Raw genomic sequence first — 12,813 nt, 5'->3', positions numbered from 1 at the left:
CAGCTGGGCTAGCAGCACAGCTGGACCAATGTGCCATCAGTACCCTCTACTGGTCAAGATGTGCAACAAGAATGAGCAAGGAAAGTACTCTTGAGGGGCATATTTGACACATTAGGGGTGAAAAAAGCGAAGATATTTTAGCTCATACTGCAAGAGTTGGGCCATGTTCCCTCCTGCAGAAGAGACAGCACCATAGAAGAAGCCAGCATTGCCATAATGCCTGCACCAGCAGGTAGTTGGGACACTGCTCAGTGCCTCAATTTATCTCATCCTCCCTTGTTGCGCTTGTTTGCATGTCCTCCCCGGTTCAAGCTTGTGAGCTCTTTGAGGCAGAGGTTGTATTATTTGCTACTTGTCTCTGAAGTGTCTTAATCCCTGGAGTAGGGTACATAATACTCCAATTATGGAGCTGTCAATCACAGCTCTATAGCTGAGGATGTGTGATGGTTGCCCTGAAACAAAAACAATCATATTAGTCGGGGGTAAAACATACAATGGAATCCGCTCCTAGGGAAGGAGTTGTTTTCCCAGAAAGGAGTATGGGATGGCTTCACTGTAACGCCATTTGCTAATCACTATAAAACAAAACTATTCAGGGCTGCCATCCTGCTCAGCTATAAGGAGAGTGTCAGTAATCCAAGCTTATGAAAGGCTGGTTCCACTCAAGAAGAAACTATTGGCAAATTCTTCTCTCCCTCATCGTATATGAAAACCAGGTCATTAGCACCGCTAGCCCATCTCAAGAAGACAATCCTATCTCACGCTTCCTGTTTCACTGCCATGCAAACCTTGGTTTTTCTGTGGGATGGAGCTATAGGTATGGACACATAACATTTAGTCCAGCGGTTCCCAATCTGTGGCACGGATACCACCAGTAGTATGGGTACCACCAGTGGTACACAGACAACCTGCCAGTGGTACATGTTAACAGATTTATTATTATTACTTTATATGAGAAAAATTTGCTGGTGGTACTTAAGGTTAGGGCCATCCCCAGAGGGGGACGAATTGGGGTGACTGTCCCGGGCCCCGCACTTTGGGGGGCCCCATGGACAGTGCCATACAGGCCCCACCGTGCACTGTTGGCTCCACGCTCTGGCCGCTCACACCCTCACCTCCCTGCTCCAGCCGCTCGCTGCCCCCCAGCCCCGCATGGGCTGATATGCCCTGGGCCCTGCACACCCCTAGGGATGGCTCTGCTTAAGGTTGTATCATTTTAAATTGGTGGTGGACAATCTGATAGTCTGGGAACTGTTGATTTATTCTATTTTAAACCTGAAACAGAGACATACAAGCCCTGATAAACTTGTTTAAAGCCACCTGGAATGGCTCGAAGTGTACCTGAAAAATCAAGTATTCCTTTGAAGCAACGCACTGTGAACCAGGTATGTGTTATGTGTGGACAAGCAATCTGTGACGTGGGTTTGATCGGTCCTCCAGGCAACCTACACTGCATTGCTCCTCATCCCCCGCCTTCAACTGGCTGCTCTGGTATGCAGCCAGAACCTCACTGCCCCCTTCTCCCACTTTTGTTGGCACTTTTTCTCAATGAGCTCCCTTGCACTGCGTGGTCAATAAAAGCTTCCTTTCTGCCAGCCACCTATGTTCTTACCTCCTGCTTGACTGTGGTCCCCTGATGGCCCAGACCCTGGGAAGCCCAGTGTGGATGCAAGCATTTCTCCTCCCTCCCCTGCACTCCTCTGGCCACCCAAGTCAGGCAAGCACACTGCAGAATTTGGTCAAGTGCAGGCTAGTGAACTGTACTGAACTCATGTTCAAGAGAGAAGGGAAAGCAGAAAAGTGAAAGTGTGACAGCCCTTGGCCTCTTCCCTCATGTCCCTCGAGTCTCTGGGATTGGAAGAAATCACTCGGGTTTCCCACACAGGCACACCGGCTCTTCCTGAAGCCTGGGTGCTTGGTAGCTGGGGCAGCCTGGCTGACACCCACCCCGTGATGGGAATGGAGGATCCTCATAAAGCACCCCCTAATCCCAGAGCCTGCAAGCCCTCACCCAGCCCCAAGTCAGGCAAGCACACTGCAGACTTCAGTCAGCTGCAAATTACTGCACTCGCTTTTAGGAAGGGAAAGCCAAAAAGTGAAAGCATCCCCAGGCACCCACCTTTTTGGGGTCCCCAAAGCATGGGAGCAAACCCTCCTGACTCTCCCACGTCCAGGCCCGCTGGCCTGTGTGCTCTCTCCTGCCCCGTAGTGTCAGAGCCTTCACTGCCTAAAAGGTGACCGCTTGATCTGCAAGTCTGGATCACTGTACATGTGGGATCGCTAAGCTGCAACTGCTGTCAACCAATTCCCAATCTGTGACATTTGGGAAGTGTTATTGCTACCAGTGTCTGCACCCTAAAATTATTGTCCTATGGGCAAGGTAACAGCTGACTTTCTACCAGAAGGCCTGTTCTGAGCCCTCTACAACCCTTGCTCCCCTCCTGCCACCCCCAAGATACACATATCAAATCAACTTCAAAACTGGGAAAAAGGGAGAGAGTCTTCTGTAAACTTTGGGTATCTGATTAATCTCGCTAGGAGACTGAGATGAGTTTCAGGGCAAAAGAAACCCAAGAGCATTTATCCACCCACTTCACGGGGTCTAGATAAAACAGAAGCCAGCTCTGAAACACTTTCCCTCTGTCCAGCTCTGGCAGAAGGTGATAAAATGCTTTGTTCCCCTTTTAACACCTCAGCAAACCAGTCAGGGGAACTGTTTTTTTTCCCTATTTCCTGACCTGAGCAGCTTTATGCTAATTCCCCACATCCCAAGTCCATTCAGCAGGAGGCTGACATGTCCTCCCGCTGCAAGGCTAAGGGGCTCACTCTCAGTTTTTCTAATCTTCAGGGGAAACATACTTGAGAACTGGCATTTGGTGCTGTTTGGCTTGGATTTCGTCCCATTGCTGTCTGAAAGCAAAAGAGAGCTCCAGTGTTATAACAAGTATTATGACTACAATGCAGAGCAGGTCACCCCATCTGGTATGTGGGGCTTTGAAACCTTAAACATGCTGCAACATAGATCAGTTTTTGACAATATTCCTTGGAAAAATTGTCACAGGGAGCCAGCTACAGCTTTTTACCTCGAGCCATAGCTCTGAGTTTGCGTGTTTCTTTCTCGCCTATAATGGCAACGTAGAACTATGTCAAAGCAGACTGGTGGGACTGGAAGTGCTTGGAAGTGGAATCACAGGGCTGAAACAGCAAGGGCAGCAGGGGAACATAGGATGTCCCATTCCCCGCTTCCCCCCCGAAAAAGTTTTGTAATTGGCACTTTTATTATCAAGTACTTGACCACAGAATATTTAAACCATTCCTAATGTTTATAACCTCATATTCATTTGGCTATGCTAGACAATAATTTTAATAATGATATAAAACTGAATAGCACATTCTGTTCTCTCTTTAATGAAGCAAGTGTGCAACGGTAGCAATATCGTATTAAGGGTTCAACAAGTTGAGATACTAAACAGAAGCTGGAAAGGGCTGAAGTTAGGATTGAGGTGCACTGGCAGAGCTGCAAGAAATCCTGATACAAGCAGTGGGGAGCAGAGCAAGTCAGGACTGAGGTGCACTGGCTAAGTTGCGAGGCAGGACCAGGATGGGATCCAGGTCTGAGTCTGTATCTCATTGCTAATAGAGCAAAACCCAGGTAACATGTACAGCATTCAGCTCTATGCAACACAGAGCCACTCTCCAATAGTCAATTAGTTAACTTTGATTACGTCCATTCTTTCTGTTAGAAACGGCGTGTACTGTGACAGCTTCTGTCAGCGACATATAGTAATACTAATAGTATCCACATGTGGATACAGCTACATGGACTGCATCCCAGGAGGTGACTGAATGCACCTTGAGATGGTCTTTGCTGCTCTGTTTGATACTGGGCAACACTTAGTGACTGGGGCACACCATATTGGTATTAAAGTTTGCCATTAATCTTTTCCAGCAACTAATCGTTTGTGTGCATCCTTCACAAGCTGAATACACTGCAGCCAGATAAAATCTTTCAAGCAAGATTTCCTATAAGGCTTAAGAGTGAAGCACAGAGTGATGTGTCCCCTGCTGAAGTGGGATTTTCAGAGCTTTCTAAGTACGTGCTTAAGTGAATGTTTCAAGAGAATTGCTCTGAAACAGGAATTTGGATCACACAGACTTGGGGTAGCTGTGTTCCTGTTTAAACCGACAGCATTATCCTCTTCCTAAACACAAATCTTGCTTCAGTTCAGGGTCTTTCAAGTGTCACATGTATTGAATCTTGGTGGGAAAACAACTGGCCCCTCTATTTCAAGTACAATCTGAAGTCATCCTAATTCCTTTAATAACACTGTTGGACATTTCAGCCAGCTGCACCAGTGCTCCTATACCCTAGAAAAGCCAGCACATTCACCCCAATGCCTTTCAAGATCTGTGGCTGGAGGCACCTGTAGTGTCTGCCCAACCTAACCCCCATTTCTCCAGAAGTCACGTTGTGGCATTTAGCATGGGAAAAGCTTTCTGTGTTGTTTCCAGAGAACACTAAAATTACCTGCATTTGGTCTTCAATTCAGCAAATTCTATTTTGGCTCGATACAGCGCAAGCAGCAGAGAGTGTAAAACAGAACGTGGATAAGGAAAGACAGTTCCAGCAGGAGCTGCTCTACTACAACCACCAAACCCACCAACTCTTTAAGGGGTTGGACAGGATGAGGAAGCAGGAGGTAAGGATTTATAGACTTTGTCCATGCAGGATGTCCAAGGCATCTTGCATCGTTGTCAGAATTTGTATGGTTTCACAGATGTAGGGTTGGAAGAGACCTGAGCAGATCATCAAGTCCGACCCCTTGCCCTGGGCAGGAATGAATACTGAATGGTTTTTAACTGCCATGTTGTAGAGTGAGAATTCATCCATGTCTAAGCTTGCAAAGAACTGGAGGGCAGGGGAAAGACCAGTGCTTCTTCCCCCTGGGAGTAGGGACTGGCTCACATAGCTCACAGCATTGATCTTCATAGCCCCCAGCAGATAGAGCTCCCGCTCCAGCTAACAGAAGTATCAGGGATAGTCCCTACTCCCACCTTGTTCCCTGTACATTGGCACCACGTCTAAGCGTTATTTTATCCCTGGAAAGCGTTGAAACAATTTCTTTGCTATGGCTGATCACAAAGAGCTCTTTTCCTTGTGCAACTCTCCAACACAAGGGAGCCATTTGCAATGCAGTGACAGTCTTCCAGTATGCATTCACACATATTCTAGAAACTATGCAACAAAGCCAACTCTCGAGTGGGCAAAAGGATTTTCTTATGCTCACAATAGATTCCAGACCTCAAGCTGGGTCCTACATCATACATCCCTCCAGACTACCATTTTCCTTGGCAAGCATTAGGTGTCCTTAAAAACAGTCAGTCATGGCTGCCTTGCATACAAACCATGGCTGGGCAAACTCTTTCTACAGCATACTATTTTGGTGGCAAAATAATGCGTCACATATATAATGCCCAGCTCCTATCTTGCTGAAAGAAGGAAGAGACAGCTGAGAAGTCAATGTTGCAATTTTTAATATAATACGTTTTAAAATACAGCCTTAAAATGGTTTACAAGGACCAGTGAAGAGAATAATTGAGCCATCCTTATGCATTCCTGTAACACCACCACTCCCAATTCTGCACTCAATATACATTAGCTACCAATCATTTGCTGCAGCAATTCTCTTTAAAGCATCACATTTAATAGATCTTCTACCTGCTTATGGGGCACTGCAAAACACCTCTGAGCACTTGTTGCCCCTGGTTCAAGCAATTCATTTAGGCGAGACAGGAATTGTGCAAGTCATCCAGGGTAACATTCCAGACAGCTCCATGTTCAAAACAGGAACCTGGTTCCCACATCAGGATATAAATAAAATATTAGATGAACTGATAAATAAGAATATTCACAACCCAGGCAGTTCCGTTTCAAACCTCCTCCAACCCACTCACTGACCAGCTGGGTGAACTGAACTTGAACTGTAATACAGACCACAGTCATGGTCTACTCAACCCCACCCCATGACTGAAGTGCAGGAAGCAGGACTTGCACAGAACTACAAGCAGCAGCCCGGTTCAGCCAGGGCAGAAGCCCGGAGGGAAAGATGTGAGAGGTGCATATTAATGGACATATCAGGCTAGTGAAAAGTGGCAGGTCTGCAGCCTTGACCCCAAATGCAGACAGAGCACAGGAGGTAGCAGTGCAAGCTTCATTCACACCAACTTTAGTGGGTGCCTCAGCTACAACTTAGACACTCCCTCGTCCACGCTGATATGATCCCTGCAGCACAACTGAATCCCTGGTAGGGAAATCAAGGGGGTCACGACTGACATACCAGATGTGTACATTTTGAAAATGTGTTAGTTTCTCTTACAACTTCATGCTTAGACCCAGTCCTAGCGCTTTTCATCCTCAAAGCACTTCACTTTGTTCGAGGGTATTTTCCATTTGAATAAAGTGTCAAAAGGGGCAACTTTTCCAGCTACTCAGTTTATTTTAGATGTGTAACACTGCTTCAGTGCATTTAGATATTCTAAACAAGAGCTAAGATTATAAACTGCTGCATCTTGCTGATTAAAATAATGTGGAAACTTCTATCTTAACCTAAATATACAAATGAGAAAATACCAAAGCACCACTTTCACACTGCGCAGTATTTATACATTGTGAATGGGAAAATGGAATTACATTAGCTGAAACACATTTAGTGCTTTCTAATGTTTAGTCTGGGTTTCATATCTCAATATAAATCGGCCAGTGAAACAGAACCCAGGCGGCATGCACTGAATGCATTTCAGCAACTGATTTAATTTTTCCAGTAAGAATATTAAGTGGATTCTAATACAATTTACTGGTCTCCTTATGAACCTCACCACGTAAGTCAAACTGCAATGTGGCACTACATTCCCAGACAGAACTATTCCATGGACTCTGCCCTCAGAAGTATTGCTGTGGGAAAAGAAAAATTCTTGCCTCAGTAAGAAGGATGACCCAGGTAGCACAGATCTCCCGAGAGTCTGACCACGCTCTTCATTTTTCATGCTGTTTTCCTCAAAAGAAAGGTTTGTAGATTAAACCTCTAAAGGTTTAACCAGCCTCTAAAGCAACCATTCCTCGTTACTCTTCAGGAAAGAATAGGTTTGTAATTTACCATGTAACTCATAATTAGTCATTCAAAATACAGTGGACTTTTATAAGATACACTATACAGATCTCATCTCAGAATATACTTTGAAGAACACCTTTAAGAGTAAAATTAAATAAATCCTTCAGTACCAAATATGCACAACAGGTTAATCAGGGGACACATTCAGTCTCTACTAAAAAAAACAGAATTAACATAGAATGCGGATACACTCATTTTTAATATATCAATGGAAATTATGTTCTACAATGTGATTAAGAACTTGCTGTTGACCAAATCACTCTTAGGCAAAGCGCACAATTATCCCAAACGGGTTCCTTGCTGAGTGTGGGGGGCCCATTTGCACGAAAAACCTCCTGTTCTTTTTTAATAAAAAGAGCTTTCCTGTAGTGCTCTGTGGTCATTTTAAAAGCTCAGCTTTTTTAAAAAGAGACAGTCAACATGCCCTCAGTTACAGGACATGTTTTCTTTATGACAGCACAACAGAAAATAGTGAGATCTAGCATATGTTCCACTGAAAACTCGCGCTGCTTGCTGACTGTCAAGTATATTCTTTGTTGCTGCATACAGTACACTAGCTACAGTCACATGCTTCCCCATTCCATGTACAAGCATCAAGTAGCTCTCATGAATGTTAATAGATGCGTCTCAAGAAGACAGCCACAAGGCTGGGCTTTCCTAACTTGGTCTCCAACTTTGATTATACAACTCATTTACAGATTGTAGCTGCCTGGAGATCACTTAAGAGTTCAAGCAGCAAAGCTTTCACAAAACCAAATAATCACAACTAGAAACTGAGTGTAGAAAGAGTCTCTCTCTGGGGAGTATGAAAAAACTATCCGCCTTATGAAAATCTTTAGCATGAACCCGTGGGATACACAATAACCCAGACACCTGTCTTCAGTGGAAAGTAAGGTAGAAGAATAGAATGTCTCAGAGTCAGAATTTGCAGGGGACACTAAATCCCTATGGATCGGTAGTGAGAACTGCAGGCCATGGTCTGCTGGTCCCCTCCAGTGCCACAGGAAGCTTGAGTTCCAAGTCATTCCTCTCCAACTGGGAGATTATCTTCAATCCGCCTGATAAACTTCATCCGTATTTCTGTGACGCTGTCCCCTTTCAGTGTGTCCTGGACAAATTTCACATCCACAGCCATCTGAACCTGAGGACAGAGGAGAAAGAACTGAGGCTGCTGGTAACTTGTAGTGTCCCTGGGACTAATCTGGCCTTTTACAATGGAGCATCACGGTCTACAACATGGAGTCTTAGAAAAGACACCAATTACATTATCCAAGAATACTGCCGCATCTCCCACACCACAAGCTATTTCAATGTTCAGAATATATAGTTACCTAGATAGATTTAAGTCCCAGCCAATACTGGGATTCTCTCCAAAACTCCATGCCTTTTCCAAAAAACAGTGCCCAGTTAATGCCAGCTCCAACAGCCACTTATCTGCTCTTCTATTTCTACTTTGCTTTTAACTTAAATTCATAAGTTTCCTGTATAAATGTTTGTAGCTATAGTTTAAAAAGCCTGCAAGTATCTTCACTATTCCTATCCATATCTTCACTTCCAGCCAAGGCACCCACCACTATCCCGCAAGAGGCTGAGAAGCAAAGCCTCACCATTTCTAGGGCTCCCCGCAGCACTCCACATAAGAGGTTGGAATAAATGAGAGATGAGTGGTTATCAGGTAGCTCAACAAAGTCCACCAGAGGGTTATTTTCCAAGATCAGAGAGAACTCATCACCTGCTGGGCTCCAGTTGGTGATGCTTGGAGTGATGCCCAGGTACATTTTAAATGCCACCTGTCAAGTTACATGGGATATGATCAGCATACATGCACAAAGTAATAGTTGCACCTCATTAAAGATCATAAATCACACTAACAATATTTACCAAGGGAAATTAGCCCCCCCCCCCACTTCCTAGTTGTATCAGTATAAGTCAAGATGCTAATCTCCTTTACATGGTTTTGAAATTTCCATCCTAATCCTTACAGTTTTATCCCACTCTGTCCAGGAAAGAAAACAGAGGAATGGTGCCCTCCCCAAGCAGTTAAATATAAGGACATTATTTGAATCAGATTTTACAAAGTTCTGAGTAGATTCTATGTCCTATATGTTCAGAGGATTCTAGATTGAGTGCAAAATGGTTTCAGGTATCCAGTTAAGATCATCTATTAAGAAGCTACAAGATACATTTCAGAAGACACTTTTGCAATACACTTTGCTCCCTCCACCTGAAAAGATGTGCCCTTGGTGAAGATATTTATGCTACTGCGTGGGTCATCTTAATAGTTTGCAAACAGTCTGGCTACATACTATGATAAAAACCAGCACTAACTTCAATTACCTTTGCAATAACATCTGCAGTTTCACGGAAGTCGTGGCATCTTCCTACACTGGACCGGGCCAAAAAGTCTTCTATTAGCCGAACACCTATGTTGTAGCCCCTGTCAACAACAAGCAACATGCTATAGAACTGTAAAAACCCAGTACAGCCTGAGAAAAACATGCTATATTTATATGAGAAAATACCAGGGAGGAGGAAAATGTCTTATTTTTAGCTCTAAAAAAATATCAGTGTTCACATGACTAGCATTCAGCCTCCCAGCAGGAATGAGAACAAAAAGCAGGACAGCAAGAACCTCAATTCTGCCTACTACAAACTTCTGATCCCAGCCCTCCACTGCAACCCACTTACATTTTGTCAAGCTGCTTGTTGACATCTTCATCATTTTCGTAATCCTTACACAGCTGAGTGACCAGAGCTCCGTAGGTCAGGGTGAAGAGCTCCGAGCTCTAAATAGATACAAAAGGGATTTTACATCAGCCAGACAGAAAAACCTCTAGGCTCTTTGGGTTCTGCTCCCAGCATTACTTTGCTTGGCCTGGAGAGGGGGCCAGAAAGCTTCTGTCTTAAAAGAATCAATTATTTAACCAGCAGAGGTCCACAATTTCACATTTCAAGGAAACCTGATTCTCATTAGTAATCTTTAAGCTATGTATCTTTATGATATATGCAAGCTACTGCTTACAAGTGCCAAGCTGAGAGCTTTGGTGATTTAAAAAAAAAAAAAAAATCTGTCTTCAGTAGGAACAACCTGCACAAAAGCAATGCACACTCCCTTCCTCCTCCCCCAGTACACAGAGCACTCTCCCTCTGTGCCTCAATCCTGACTTGAAGTGGCCACCTATCTACCTGTTCAGTTTCCATGGTCATTCAATCTTTGGTGCTTGAGGTGAACTGCCCATTAGTGGCTTTACATTTCAGGAAAATCTGGAGGAAGACCCTCAGGCATTTTGCATTGGGCACCAAATAGCCACTAGATGACAAACACTTGCAGTGGCTACCACAGTGCTTCTCAGCCTTTTCAGACTCAAGGCACCGCTGGACGGACTTGAGGCAGCCCTCTGAAAATGCCAACTCGTAGTTTTTCACACTTTTTTGACTACAGAAAAATAATAAAGCAGTTTTTCAGAAAGACCACCATGGATTTTTAGTTGAAATTTCTGGGTTCATCTTATTAATCATCTTTGCACACCCAAAAGAGCTAACCTTGCATGGCACCTCATAGCACCCTTGAAATGAGCTTAAGGCACCCCAGAGTGCCATGGCACCCTGGCTGAGACTCACTGGACTAGCAGCATGAATTCAACTGGAACCAGCAATTGGGTGCACTACCCTTAAGAGATCTCAATTTCTGTAATCTGGATTTTATTAGTGTCACCAGTTTATGCTGTGTTTCTCAGATTCCACATGCCACCCTTTTCATTATAACATAAAATACCCCTGCATTCAGATACTGATTTTTTGTCACCCTGAAAAAAGTCTGAAATCTCATCCTACCAAAAATTGTCATCTGCTTGCACCACAAAATTTAGCACAAAAAACTATCTGTTCACAAGGCCCAGAACAGGAATAGCAAGGACTCTTTCAGGTCAGGACTGAAACATACTGGTAGGTCTGTGCGATGAACCTGTATATATTATAACCAACTCTGATCAAAATAATTTGTATTCCCCCCCCGCCCCCCGTGTGCACCAGGTTCATACAGAACACAAATAAAGTAGTAGCAGCTATGAAAGAGAACATCTTTATTATTTCCTGAGCCTGAAATAATTAAGACAGGGTCAGTGTTTTCATTGGAGACATTAAGCAGAAAGAATGATTATAAACTCATTGTTAAGTGGCTGGGGGGAAAAAAAAAAAGCAAAGAGGCTACATGTGTGTTAGTTTTTCCATCGTGTTTGAAATCAATTGCTCCTGGAGCTATTTTTAATGCAGTTTAAAGTTTTAGCTTGATTTTTTTGCAGCAGTTAGAAATATCATGGAAAGGTCTAGTCTCAGATTAGGAAGCCTATCACCTACCATGAGATGCATAGATGCAGAAGGTGAAATGAATGGCAAATACCAATACTACAGAATGAAAGCAGCAGGCAGGCAGAAAGGAAGGGAAAAGAGACAACATCAGAGTTAAGTGAGACACACGAATCACACTACAATCTGAACAAATTCACAGAAAGCCAAGACTGAAACACAGGAAGGAGTTACTCCCAAGCTGCAGTACGCAAGAAATAAAAGTAGGTTTGTTAGAAGTTACGGAGTTTCCCGTCCCGTCATCCTGCTCTAGTCACAATTAACCACTTTGCCCGGCAGCAGACTTCAGGTGAGAAGGAATCAACAATCCTGCTGAATTTCAGATCTAAAGAACCAACCGTTTTTCTTTTTTTGGTATGTGCCATTTACAACATTGCTTTCCCCTTTGAAAAATCAAAGATAGGATGCTCTACACTTGCCTCCCTCCTGGATGACGAGGGGGAAGGCTCCTTCAACTCAAGTGACACAATTAGACACCCAGCAAAGAATTAAAAAAAATATATATATATATATATATATATATATATGCAAAGAGTTACGTTATTGTTAAAGAACCAAGTCCTTTTTTAGGAAAGACGGGTGCTTGGCAGTCACACAGAGCAGCACGCGGGCAGGAGACATCCAGCTGTTCCCAGGCCAGGACGCTGGCATCAGCTACATGGATGCCCTGAAGCTCCCATCTACTCTAACTAATCCGCAGGGGGCCAAGGGAGAGGGCTGTGGGATGTCCCCGTGCTGCCATCCATGCGATTGCGGAGCACTAGAAGAAGACTACGACACCCCTGGGGTCCTATGCAGACAGCAACCCCTCCCTGCAACCATCGGGCAGATAAAAAAGAACAGAGGAGTAAACAGCCTGACGTCAGAAGGGCCAGTGACCTCATGCTCCCCTGTGACGTCATCCCGGAGCCCGCGGGTGGGCGGCAAGCGCCTGCTTGCTCTCCCGGCCCAGCCCCCGGCCCCAGCCCAGTTACCATTTTCTTGCTCTCGGTGCCCCGGCCGGCCTGGCGCGACATCCTGCCCGGCCCGCTGCTCCCGCCCGGCCCGGCCGAGCCCCCGCGCCTTCCGCCCTCCGCTGCCCGTCCGCGGCACGACGGGAGCGCGAGTCCCTGGCGCCCAAAACCGCGACGCGGCCTGCGCAATGGAAACTACAACCCCCACCATGCACCGCAGCCCTCGGCATGCCGGGAGCCTGCCTTCCCAAACGGGAGGAAGAGCAGCCCTTCCCGGCATGCCTCGGGACGGGGTTGCTAAGCCGGACTGCAGCTCCCGGCATGCC

General features: G+C 45.0%; 1 protein-coding gene across 1 annotated transcript; it reads right to left on the bottom strand.

Moving 5' to 3' along the window:
• Positions 1 to 5,513: 5,513 nt before the first annotated feature.
• Positions 5,514 to 12,599, bottom strand: TRAPPC3 (trafficking protein particle complex 3). Its single transcript, XM_019547726.1, has 5 exons — positions 12,509 to 12,599; positions 9,858 to 9,955; positions 9,507 to 9,606; positions 8,777 to 8,959; positions 5,514 to 8,310 (listed from the first exon to the last, which is right to left on the bottom strand). Exons 1-5 carry the CDS (start codon positions 12,548 to 12,550, stop codon positions 8,191 to 8,193), a joined length of 543 nt encoding a protein of 180 aa, XP_019403271.1. The 5' UTR covers positions 12,551 to 12,599; the 3' UTR covers positions 5,514 to 8,190.
• Between the last annotated feature and the right edge of the window lie 214 nt (positions 12,600 to 12,813).

The sequence above is a fragment of the Crocodylus porosus genome, unplaced genomic scaffold (assembly GCF_001723895.1).
Source record: "Crocodylus porosus isolate Cpor-Errol unplaced genomic scaffold, CroPor_comp1, whole genome shotgun sequence".
NCBI classification, from domain to species: domain Eukaryota; kingdom Metazoa; phylum Chordata; order Crocodylia; family Crocodylidae; genus Crocodylus; species Crocodylus porosus.
This window is presented reverse-complemented; position numbering and strand designations above follow the sequence as displayed.

Bases quoted from the DNA above. Each gene is read 5' to 3' on its own strand.
- TRAPPC3 (XM_019547726.1), bottom strand. From the start codon at position 12,550: ATGTCGCGCCAGGCCGGCCGGGGCACCGAGAGCAAGAAAATG. The intron at 9,607-9,857 runs GTAAGTGGGTTG...TGTTGTTGACAG, and splicing joins AACAAGCAGCTTGACAAAAT to GGGCTACAACATAGGTGTTC. The intron at 8,960-9,506 runs GTAATTGAAGTT...GTAACTTGACAG, and splicing joins CTGCAGATGTTATTGCAAAG to GTGGCATTTAAAATGTACCT.